The sequence below is a fragment of the Malaclemys terrapin genome, chromosome 4 (assembly GCF_027887155.1).
Source record: "Malaclemys terrapin pileata isolate rMalTer1 chromosome 4, rMalTer1.hap1, whole genome shotgun sequence".
In the NCBI taxonomy this organism is placed as follows: domain Eukaryota; kingdom Metazoa; phylum Chordata; order Testudines; family Emydidae; genus Malaclemys; species Malaclemys terrapin.
The window spans coordinates 113,625,325-113,637,798 of NC_071508.1; the positions used below are offsets into that span (position 1 = coordinate 113,625,325).

The 12,474-nt window shown below is 45.3% G+C and overlaps 1 protein-coding gene across 1 annotated transcript in view; it reads left to right on the plus strand.

The window, feature by feature from the left end:
- Positions 1-12,474, plus strand: part of NRXN3 (neurexin 3) — a 1,374,011-nt gene that overhangs the window by 39,676 nt on the left and 1,321,861 nt on the right. The window contains exon 2 of the mRNA XM_054027796.1: positions 2,580-2,597. Within this exon, the coding sequence (XP_053883771.1) occupies positions 2,580-2,597 (18 nt within the window). The remainder of the gene's footprint in view (positions 1-2,579; positions 2,598-12,474) is intronic.

The window sequence follows — 12,474 nt, forward strand, 5'->3', positions numbered from 1 at the left end:
AAGCATGAGATCCACCACCTCCTGTATATTCCATGCTGGAGCGCGTTTGTGGCCTTAAGTCCCCATGATCAGCTGTGCTGGCGAGCTCTCCACTCTGATCAAACAGGAAATGAAAATTCAAAAGTTCCCGGGGCTGTTCTCCGTGTACCTGGCTGATGTGCAGTGGAGTTGAAATTATTCTCCAGAGCGGTTACAGCGGAGCACTGTGGGACACTTCCTGGAAACCAATTCATTCGAATTACACAACAGTGTCTACACTATCCCCATGTCGACCTGTGGATGTTGAATCAAGCGCTACGCCTCTCGCGGAAGTGGAGTACAGAAGTTGACTTTACAGGCCACTTAGGTCAGCGGAAGGGACTCAGTAGTGTAGACATATACATGATTAGATCGATTTAACGTGGCTTATGTCGACCTAAGTTTCTAGTGTAGACCAGGCCTAAGTCTGGTTTCATGTCGACTGGTTCCTCTTTCTGTTTATTCATTTGAACACTAAGCTTGGGGTGAAGTCCCCGAGAGGAGGAGAACTTAATACTGGATTTCTGTGCATGCCTGGAATGGATTCTTGATGCAGCTGCTGAATTATCAATAATTGTGATATCTCATCCTTCTCTATCCTCTTTCTCTCTGAATGCTACCATCTCCCTAGCCTGCCATTCTGATCCCCTCGCAACCTCCCAGCATAAATCCCTCCAGTGGTTTCCAATCTACTTCTGCATCAAGTTCACACTCCTCCACACTCATGTTCAAGGTTCATCTCCGCTCTATATCTCTCCCCTTCTCTCATGCCATTTCCCATTCCCACTGCACACTCTACTCCTTGCACCTTGAATATCCTCCCTGCACTTAAAAACTAGCTTCTTCCAGCCAGTCTTTCAGTGCCAGCTGTCCTTTCCTGTTCCCTTGCCAGCTCCCTAAAATATCAAACACGATTATGTTAAAAAGTACACATAAAAATAAAATAAAACCTCCTGGACCCAGCAAGCATGCATAGCCTAAGCAATCTAGATGAAATGACCTGGTGCTGCATTCCTCTCTTAGTCTGTATGTTGTCTTCTGTGGATTATTAACTCCTCAGGCAAGGACTGTGTTTAATATATCTATAAAGTGCCATGTATACCTACTCCTGTGTACCTATTCTCAAAAGATCCCAAAGTCACTTAGAAAGTAACATACAACGGGCAATATGAACAGGGCTCACTTGCTCACCACTGAAATGCAGCCACTGCTGGGGTGGAACGTGGCGACTGTGTCATAGTATTCTACAATATCACAACAGTTTAGGACAGAGAGTAGAGAATCTAATATCAAACTAAAACTGGACAGGGGATCCAGAGAGGAAGAATTATATTATTCAAAGCTGGTATTAGGCCAAGTCACCCAGCATAGTACATTCCTAGTCTTGTGGGAAAAGTACCATGGGAACTTTAGTGACCCCAGGTGATTAATATATCTTATCTAAAAGATGATACCTCCAGCAGCACAGCACCTCCATCACCACACTTGGGCATTGGTTAGATACTTAGAGGGAAGAGTGCCACCTTTTGAATCAGAAGCACTGCTTCCTGCTGCACTGTGAGTTTTTCCTTGGAGGATTCCACTCCTGTTCAAATACTGACCTAGCTAGATCCTGCATAGCTTGTGAGATCTCAGAGGCTCACCCCACAGGGGTTATGACAAGTATAAGTGCATGGAACGAGACTAAATTGATGATGGTGGAAAGAGAAGCAGGAATTTATTTTGCTTCATTCACTGTAGTTGATGGACTATGCATTGAAACTGACACCATAGCTCCTAAGATGTACCTAACCCATGATTGATATGGCCACTTACAAGTTCCTGCTTCTCTCCTTTTTAATGGACTTATTTATTCCAGGATTAATTTGATTGATTGGAAAAGGGATCTTGTGTCAGACGAGGGGAAAACATATTGAACAGTTCTTGGTTTGAATCCAGAGTCTTGGGAAGAGACAACATGTGCAAACCTCTGACGCACAAACCCCGCTGTCTGCAGTGAAGGATGGTCACCTGGAATGGTGGGCAGGAGGAATTAAAAGGAGAGGCTTTCTCTTTGGGACTGTGTTCAGAGCCCCGCAAGAGGTCATAAATTCAAATGACCCCTCTTAAAGGGGGAGCAGTTTCCTTTCCCCTTTCTGAAAACTTGCTTGAATTTATGTGAAGTACAAAACTTGCTGTGGGCCAGTGAGTTTTTTGTTTGTTTGCATTTGTGCATGAAGTGCCATAGAATATTCTAACTGATATTCTTGCAGGAACAGGCCTGACTTGGGTATGTCTGATTCCAGAAGCGCACTTTCTCCAGACAGATATGATGGAAGATTCATTTTTACATGCACAGCGGAGAGGGAGCCAACCCCTTTTCCCTTGCATGGGTGGGCGTTTGGCTGCAGACGGGTGGCCTTCCAACAAACCTAATTACTTCTGGGTTTGCATGAAATTGATTTCCATGCAAGGATACTGAGCTGCTGTGTGTGTGTGTGTGTGTCTCTAATGCTTTTCTCTCTTCTCTCTCTTTCTCTTTCCACATCTCCCTTCTGCTTCCCCTGAAAACGTCTTGACAGATGTCAATCATATTCCAGGTGAGTGTTATGTTCACTGAGCTGGAAGATTATTCTTGGGGGGTGGGTGGGGTAGGGAATGAGAGTGGGTAGAAATCTCACCATGCTGGCTATGAGTGTTCAGAGCGAATGTTGTGCTGGGCACTGTGGGGGTTGGATTACAAGGTCTTTGTATAGAGGTTCTCTATCTAGAGGTTCCCTTGTAAAATTTCTCTTTTGGCACAAAACTAAATAGACCAGTTATAGGGATGCTGTCAAGATAAAAATCAGGTTTTGTAAAAAATTGTTCTCCATGTTGCTATTAACCTGAGAGTGATTATTGCATTTGAATAGCTGAAACATACGTTTCATCATTTTATAGTTCAGTTTTTTTTGAATTGTCACTCAGCTTGGGATGCTGAAACTTGCTTAGTCAGTTTCACTTTCCAGTTATAGTCTGTTCCATTTTCTGGCTCCAGTGCCAAAAGTTGCTGTGTTTGGGTCTCCACCAACACAAATACAGAGGGGGTTTTTGTTAGTTTTTTTGCTTAGTAAAAAGTGGTGAAAATATTTCCTGTCGCACTGGGGTTTGTAAACTCTTCATTTGGGGTCTTGACAGTTTCCTTTCTATAGCATGTGAATAAATCAGATATGAGAGAGAAAATGCAATCAAACTGGAGTTTATTTTCAGGATCTACCACCATGGAATTGTTCTTTCATAGAGAACTCCAGCAGCTAGTCCCCATACCACTCTCATCACTGAGGGGGGATGAATCCCTCATCTTCAGCTGGGAAAGCCTTTAACTGAGAGTGCTTGCTCCATGGTCCCCATTCTGCTGCCATTGAAACCAGTGGGCCTGATTCTAACCTCACCTCCAGGCAGCTCCACTGGGCGCCTGATTTAGACTCCGAATGAAGGCTCAGTGGGAGTTTGGCCTTCGGCTTGAATGGGAGCAGGACTATGGGTGACTTTAAGTGGGTCGATCCTTCCCTTCTAAGCCATATGCATAACTTGCCAACTCATGGTGTAACCCACACACCTCCTGGGTATGGTGTTCTGCCCATTTAGTTGCACCGAGACCACTTAGAGAGATTAATGAGTCTGCTCTACAGCCTTAGCTAACAGCCATTTGGCTTTTAGCTCATGCAGTAGAGGCTCATGCATTTAGCCCTAGAGGTCGTAGGTTTGATCCTGCCTGCCAATGATCGGGGTCTGTCGGCATTACAGTGGCACCAGAATTGAACCTGAAAATACTTCTGCATTCCATTTTTTGCTTTTCTACCATTGAACAATCAGATTTTTCAGCCCTGTTAGTTTCATCCATAGAATCTGTGTGGACAAATGGTCTGGGTAAATCTCACTCCCCCAGCCCTTCTCAGCCCCTTAGTTGGGGCCCCTTACTCATTATAGTTACTTTGTATTCTGTGCATGAATATCCAAGGAGGGGGTGTCACTGCATACCCAAAGTGCAGATAATAGGGAAGAAAAAAATGGCCCCTTGAGATGCTGCAGAAAGAGAGACTCCACCACCAGGACTCCTGCAAACAAGGACCACTGGCTCTATCAGCCCCAGTCTGGGGAGTCAAGGAGTTTTTCCCTCTCAGCAGGTCAGATACTTGTCTCTGTTGCATGGAGAGGAAAGGCAATGCCAGTGGCTAGAGGTGTGTCCGGAGATGATGTGGAAGGGTTGTGGGCTAACACTGTGTGCACTGGAGCTGCTTCTGTCCCCGTGGCTTGGGTGGAAGGTGGAGTCAGGCTGACAATGGCTCACTGTAGCTTGGCCCCTTCTCGGCTCAGTGGAATGGATGATATTTTGTGCTGCTGTCTTGTACATCAAAAATACTCCCTGTGTGGCTTGAATAGGCTGCAGAGGGTATATGAGCAGCCAGATGGGGTGGGCCCAGCCAGTGGTAAACAGGGCAGAGATGAAAATGATGCTGTCATTGCTCTGGGTGGCCTGGAGAGGGAGAGCAGATGTACCGAAATCCGGTCAGAGTTTTGTTAACCTTGCGGCTCTCCATCTAGTGTGTGAATGGGCTGCACTGCCCTGCCCCCCATTCTCAGATGTTCTCACAAGCGTTCGCACACCTGGACACACAGTGTTTATTTCCCCACACTCCCATGCATTCAGGCTCAGGATTTCTTGCATGCTTTTTCACATTCTTATTGTCATGTTCAGACACTTTTTCATGTGCTACCACACTCATTTTCACATGTTCTCAATTTGATGCTTGCCTGTACCTTATTTTTTGAACTGATACAGGTCTAGTCCAAGAAGGTCCTACATTGCCCCATCCTGTCGCGTCCTTTCTTCTCCCTGCAGACTGCACTTGTGTTCCTGCACAGGACTGGGCTATTTATGTAGAACACAGCCAGGTGTTCTCTGCATTTTCTCTGTCCATGCCTGGGGCTTGCTCACCACCTTGTGTGCTAGCCAATCTTAAGCCAGAGAGTGGAGCCCAGGGCCCCTGCCAAGCAACCATTTTAACTGTTCACCGTTTGCAAGACAAATTGGGGAATTTTATGAGCTAATGTAACTATTTACCCACAGGCAGCAGAAGGGCTGTAAAGGGCCCATTGATTAATTGATTAATTTTACTTGTTGAATAGACTGGCTAGAACTAATTCCCCAGGAAAACAAGCTCCTGTGAACAGCCTGGTGCTGGCTTCAGCAAAGCACATGCTACAAAGGCTTTTCTTAGGCCAAGCCCCTGCCAGGTGCAGGGAAATGGATCTTATTCAAAGCAAATAGTCACTTTACTTTTAGCCTGAGCTCTCAGCCTGTGAGGTCTCTTTGCTGTTAAGAGGGGTCCCCTGGGAACTATGGCTAGCAGCTGGCGTGCCCCTCTCCCCTTGAGAACGAGCTTCAGATCCTGCTTGGCTCACTTCACAAATGAAATGAGTTCATCAGGTGTCAATCTACCCCCTAAGTGGGGGCGTTGTCCATTCACACAAGCATCACACAGAAAGCAGTGACATCCAGAGGTTAGAGTGGGACACTGGGAGTCAGGACTCTTGGAGTCTGTGCTCAGCTGGGTCACTTGACAAGCTGTGTGGCCTCGAGGGCAAGTCATTTCCCCTCTTGGTGCTTCAGATTTCCTGTCTGTAAATTCGGGATTACAGATCCTGGCTCACCTTCATAAAGTGCCCAGAGCTCTGTGCATTGATATTTTTATCATTGTTAAGTATCAGTTCACGCCATTGAGACCCAATAAAAGTGGGATGAGGATGCACAGCTGTCGTGTGAGAGTAAAGCTCTCTTCTTTCTCTTCCCCTGTGGTGTTCATTACTTCCCCTGCTCCTCCTGTTCTTTCCCATTGGTCCAGAGGCCTGGGGTGAACAGTAATTTGTTGAGAATAGACCAGTAGAACAGAGGATATGCCTCTATCTTGTGAGGTGCCTCTATCTTGCTGCTTATGGGGAGAGGGGGCATTTAAAGGGGTAGGGGTTTGGTGCTCTGATATTAGGGTAATTGGCTCTGATACCTATGAGAGACTGATGTCTAAGGGCTTGTCTACACTACCGCATAAGTTGATGTGATTTACATTGCTCAGGGGTGTGAAAAAGCATCTCCTGCCAACATAGCTTCTGCCTCTCGTTGAGGTGGAGTAATTACATTGACAGGAAAGCACTCTCCTGTCGACATAATGCGTCTTCACCAGATGTGCTACATTGGCTCAGTTACATCAGTGCGGCTGCACCGATGTACTGTGGCAGTGAAGACAAGGCCTAAGTTAGCACTGCACCCACTTGCGTCACCTTCCGCCCCCACCTCTGGGATGGGAGACGTGCTTGGGCCTCCCCAGGACAGTGATATGGGCCTGATTACTGTACCCGGTATCAGACCTGCCGAAGGGGATCATTTCTTATGGCTCTGGCTGCTATTAGAATTTGTATTTAAAGAAATAAGTGTGGCCTTGTGGAGATGCCCTAGTTACTCTGGATCCTGAGAAGGATTGTGTCCTCGCCTGCATGCAGGGGGTAACCAACTCTGTTGTAAGCACAGAGGCCCCGAGGGGACAGCCATTTTACTGGCTTTTTGAGGCAGAAAAGTCCAGGCCATTTGATCTTGTTCCTTTTCAAGCCTTCATTCCTTTACCTCCTTTTCTTATCTTCATCTGTCCCCAGGGCTTCATTCATTCTCAGATGCTCCCACTTGCACACCCATTCACTATGTATGCAGTCCCTTTTGCACACTCATACACACTTATTCTCATGCTCTTGCAAACACTTGCATAGGCATAAGCCTCTTATCTGAATGGTTCTGCCAGGAACGTGCTGTCTCCAATATCGATTAAACGGGGATCAACTAATTCTGCCAAAAAGGAGAGGATGGTTTATAACGTGAGTGCTGCCTCTACTGCCCCCTTTCTTTGTCTCCTATCCCCTTGCCTTCTCCCTCAGGATGGCACCCTTTCAAGGTGCCACTCAGCTTGACTCTGCCTCTCAACTTGCTGCCCCTGACAGCCACAAAGTCTAGTCCCGGCACTGGGACAGAGGAGAGGAATCGCACAGCTGTTGTGTGTAATTGGATTGGAAGTGGGCCTCAGGCTACAATAACCATGTTCAGCTCCTGGCTGGCCGTACTGCTGGGGCCTATAAGGAGCCTCTTAGCTGCTAGGCATACCACTGATGAATCCAACAAGAAAGGCTGTTCCCCAGCCTGGGCTGTAGCTCTGCCTGGCTACGAAAAATGGGCACCATGTGTGCCAGAGGCCAAGAGCTCAGCTCATCATCTGTGCAGAGCTGGCCTGTCCAGCAGAAAGCCAGACCTGAGAGGAATATTTTATACTTCACCACATCTCCTTCCAGATGGGAGGCAGGGGCTGAGGTAGAGGGGTTCTCCCCCATCACCATCCCATTCCTCTGCCTTGCTCAGCGTGCTGGGTCTGGGATAAGTGTGCTTACCAGGCATCTTTTCTTTTGGGGAAGTCCCAAAGTCCTGTGTGGGCTGTCTTGCTGTTTAGGTCTGAAGAGTTCCCAAATCACAAGGGGTGTGGGGGGGAGTCTAGTTCAGAAGGTAGGGAAACTTGTTGCTACTTCTCCCTAAAAGGAAAGGGTTGCAGAGGGAACTGGGGTGGGAGGATGAGGCAGGGAGTTGGTCCCCTCAGAAGTGTGTGCAAGGTGTTTGGGAAAGGAAAGGTAGGGAAATAGACCCCTCGCTCACTGAAGCACACTTTTCCTGCAGGAGCTGCAACTCTTTTATTAGGGTCCCTGGTTTATGTGAGCTCTACTTAGAGCCAGTAACAGCTATTGAAACATCCTGGAGCAGAGGGGCTTCCGAAAACATAACACCCCTGCCTCATAACATTACCATTGCCCTCTTGTCGGTTGAATGGGCCATAGAAAGTGAAGTCCTGTCTCCCTCCTGGGGAGCGTGAGGTGGGGGTGGGCTTGATGGACACTTGTCGTGCTGCTGCCTATGCTGTATTTCTCTTATATATATATATATATATAGTGCTTCTGACTGACTCTGGGGCTGTCAGTCTGGCACTAGCATTAAAAGGTAAAAATTGAGGCCCCTGGCCTTAATGCAGCAATTCCCCCAGATCCCTGTTAACGGTCTCTTTGTTCCAGCCAATATAAAGGAATCAACTTCCCCCTTCCCCACCCTCCCTTAACCCCGGCCCCACAGCACTGGCCCAGTAAAACAGGACAAGCTATAATTAACTAGAACAAAAGGACTCCATCTTCTTTTGCTGCATCAATCAGTTGTCACTTTACTCTGGGTTTTATACCCTTCCCCCACCTCTTTATGTTTAGTGGCTTTAATTCCCCCTGTCTTGAGTGTTAAGAACCCAAGTGTAATTTTAAAAAAAAAATCTATAGTGCCAAGGTTTTCCGTGTAACCCCCTTGCAAAGTGCCCCTAATAAGTCTTCAAACACGAGGGCCATTGTTTAATTACATTGCTCTTTCATGTAATTGCACTGTGAAGCTACTTTAAAAAATGTCCTTATGGCTTCATAAGAATCCAGTGTCGGCCCTTGGCACTTTGTGCAATTAGCACCACTTAATTTCTCGACTTTGATATGGAAAGCGGAACAGTGCACTCATTTAAAAAAAAACATTTTAATTCATAAAAATGTTACTTTGAGATCTAGCCAGATAAAAATAACCTTTTAAACCGTAACTGACTCTGTAACTGGTTTTAACCCCCATCCCCATTCCCAGCCCAAACAGGAACCAATAGTAAAGACAGGCACTGATCATGGCTAAGATAACAGCAGCTCAGTTTAGGCCCATCTGTCCTAGACCACAGTGACATTGTTGCAATATCAAACGCTGCTCCAAGCAGGTGGACTAGTGTCAACTTCAGGCTCCCTGATATAAGGTGACTCTCAAAAGGCTTGGACTCACTGTGTGTTTCAAAAGCTTAACTCACTGCTCTAGATCATCAGTACAGAAAGCTGATGTGAGCTTTCCTAAGAAGCATTGTGATTCTCACTGTCACTCGCATCTTGACTTCATAAGTGGAGAACCACTAACTCCCTGGGTTTAGGAATAAGCTTCCTCTATGGGCAGGTTATTCCATAACTCTCCATTAACTGATTTCTTGCACCTTTCTCTGTACCATTTACTACCAGCCATTGTGGGAGGCAAGATACTGGATTCCTGGTCTCAACTGGTATGGAAATTCTTGGATCCAAGCTTGAAGAAGTTACATTTTTTTGTAGCTCATTCTCCATTCAAAAGTAATCCTAAGCAAGTCTCTGAAATACATTTTCCCTTTTATGCCAGTCTCAGTTTGGATCTCATATAAGTTCAGTCAGCCGAGGAGATATTAACAAGCGCTAACCTAGTGCTGAGACATTGTCAATGCTCAACAAATATTTCATCATAATAATGACTGGATCTGTGAAAGCTTGGCCACTGTGGTTCACATGGGTTTGTGCGAACCTTTTCCCAGTTTTATCTTGCCTGGCTTTGCAGCCTTCAGGGTTTGAACTGAATTTCTGGTTGAACAAACCAGAGACTGAAAGTGAAACTTGGCTGAAATAGTGCAAGTTTGACCTCATTTTGGGCGGAAGCCAGTAAAACCTCAGAATTTCATTTAGGGCTTTCCATGCATGGAACTCCCATTGGCATCAATGTTAGTTGTGTGCATGGAGGGCTTGCAGGAGCATGGCCTGATGGTTTCATTTGCTACCATAACTCAGTCTTTGTCTCCTGAAAGATTCTCTAGCTTTTGAGTTTGGTGCTTAGATACCACAAAGATGGTTGCTTTCTAAATAGATACATAGCTAGAGCTGTGGTAAAACCTGGCCTGACTTTCAGGCTTGCAAGTTTCTCACAGCTCTTATATGAACTTTCTGGCAGTATGCCTGTCCATTTTAGACCACAGTTTAGCTCTGTCCCACATGACCTTGGGGTGACCTTGCTCTTTACGTCTTATAAATTGATGTAACAAATGCAGCATCTTGAAACTGAGGTTACCAAAAACGTTAAATCTGAAAGGACCTCAACAGCATTTCAAGTTTCCGCCTCTGTTGTTTTTAGTGTCACTAATTTGTAGTCTCTATGGCACATGTAAAAAGGTTGGTGTCACAGATTAGGGCTCTGCAGGTTGAAGGTTCTGGGGGTTGTTGGTAGGTTGGAGGCAGATTGAGATCTCTCATTCACTTTGTACTCTCCCAACTTTGATGACCTGGGATTCAGTTTTTCAGATGAGGGAAGCAGTTATTCATTATTAATATCTGATCTCGTGTTTGGGAAAGTTTTGGCCTTCTGTTTTTAACATAAGGGTCTATGCAAGGATTTCAGATGGGCAAATCAGTTGGGATAAAATAACCTTTCCCATACAGCTTCAAACCAAACTTTTTCCCTTCTGGTTCAAAAATAGTAGCAACTCTTTTTTGGCCTGTTACTTTTTACATTGCTCTCTGGGCTTCCTGTGCCCAACTGGGACTGGAACATAAGGACAAAAATATTATGTGAGAGGCTGATCTTGTATTTTGGATCTGAGCAGAATCAGGAAGGGCTGAAAATCTTCCTAGGGAACCTTTCTGATGATAATTCCAAAGAGGGCAATACCTCCACCAAAAGTTTGGAAGGAACTCCCCAACGGACTTTGTCCCTCACCCCCAGATGGCCAACAGTTTGTGCTCTGCATGTCAGGTGCATCGATCAGCATCCCAGCTTCTGCCTTCCTCTCCCTTCTCTGACATGAATTGATGGGCTGAGGACCAGGTCCTGTCTCCACCCTGGGTCCTGTGGTAGATAGCCATTAGCTGTGTGCCATGCCACCTGTTGTTCACTGATTCACCATTGCTTCAAGGCCTCTTCAAATCATAATTCCTAAGGATCTTGATCTACTCTTGGGTTGGACAATATTTTGGGCACTTATCTGAGCTGACAAGAGATTTGCCCTTCCAAAGTAATGGTGCCAGTGACCATACATGTATCCACAAACCCAACACTACTGCCTTAACTGCATAAAATTATATAAGTCAATTGTCTTTTAATTTAAAAACAGAAATATGTTCCATCAAAACAAAATCTGCTATGTATATTTATAGTAAAAAAAAATAAACAATTGTTTGCTAAACCTATATTGTGTTTCTGATTATTTTTCTAAATCCACAGTAATCTCCCAAGAACATTCAGATATTTGCATTCTTTAGACTTTACAGTTATTAATCCCCTTATCTGGCTTGGAGTTCTCTTTGGGTGAACATTTTCTCTGGATGATCTGGATTTTAGATTCCTGCATCACGCAAGGGAAAAATTTATGAAAGAGATATAAATAAATACAAACTTAACATGCTGCTTGTTGAAAAATCTTTCAGTCTAATAGATTCATCCGACATCTTGGTCCCGCTGAAATAATGAACCATTAGTAGCGTTGTTTGACTTCCATAATGAAGGGAGCTAAAAAGGTGTGTGCGTGCATGCATGCATGCATCGAGTCTGAAACATCCTCAGTGCAGGGTAGGGTAAGAGATGGGGAGAAGGAGTCAAGGTAAGAGATGAATTGGTCAAGAAAGCAAGCGGGGAGGGGTCAGTGATGGTTTGAGATGAGCTTGTTGGAGCTGGAATTGGATTGCAGTTTTAGATGTGTTAGTTGTGTGTGGTGAAGGATTGGCTAACTGTAAATGTAAATGGCCACCTAGACTTCTAACTAGCTATGTGCATACACTAGTTACCAGATTTGCAGGTGCAGTTTGCATTTGTGTAGACAAGTTATGCATGCAGTTGTGCACCACACATGTTTGAAAATTGGGCCCAAAGTGGATTTTAATTGGGTTTGGCAGTAGTGTTGGATGAATACCAGAATAGAGCTCTTGAAGAGGACCCAAGTGCTGCTCACAGGAGGAGAGGAGGCTAAATGAATGTGATCATGTCCCCCCCCCATCTCCAGCACTGAAGTGTGGCTGTACCTCTTGCTGGTTTATCCCTGAGAAGTGTAGAGAATAACTTCAAGGCAGTCTCCACATTGCCACTTGGAGACAAATCTCCAGTAGTTAAGGGAAAGGAATAGGAAAGGATTGGTACTGAAAATAGGGTAAGAGATTTCTTTTTCTAGCCCCTGTGAGATCGGTCTCTGAAGCTGGTCTGCTGGGCTTTAATTAATTGTTTGACAGGTGACTATTAACTCTTTAAAATTATGTGCTGAAGCTGCCACATTCATGAATGAGTCCAACTGTGTGTGTACACGCAGTTAGCACAAATGGCTAATCAACAGCTAGCATGGTAGTATATTGGGCTTGCTTCTGCTAACCACCACAACACTGACTCTTAATGTCCAGTTGTAGAGGCTGTCCTTGGTTTCGATCTTCAAGGTTTGTGAGTGACCCCTTGTAGATTTACAGGTGAGCTTCACCACAGGCCAAGGTTCTTCCAGTTCAATTAACCACAGTTGTATGTGGTATCTTCTGAATCACTAGTCCCATGGACAGTTCTGCAACTGGCATCAGACT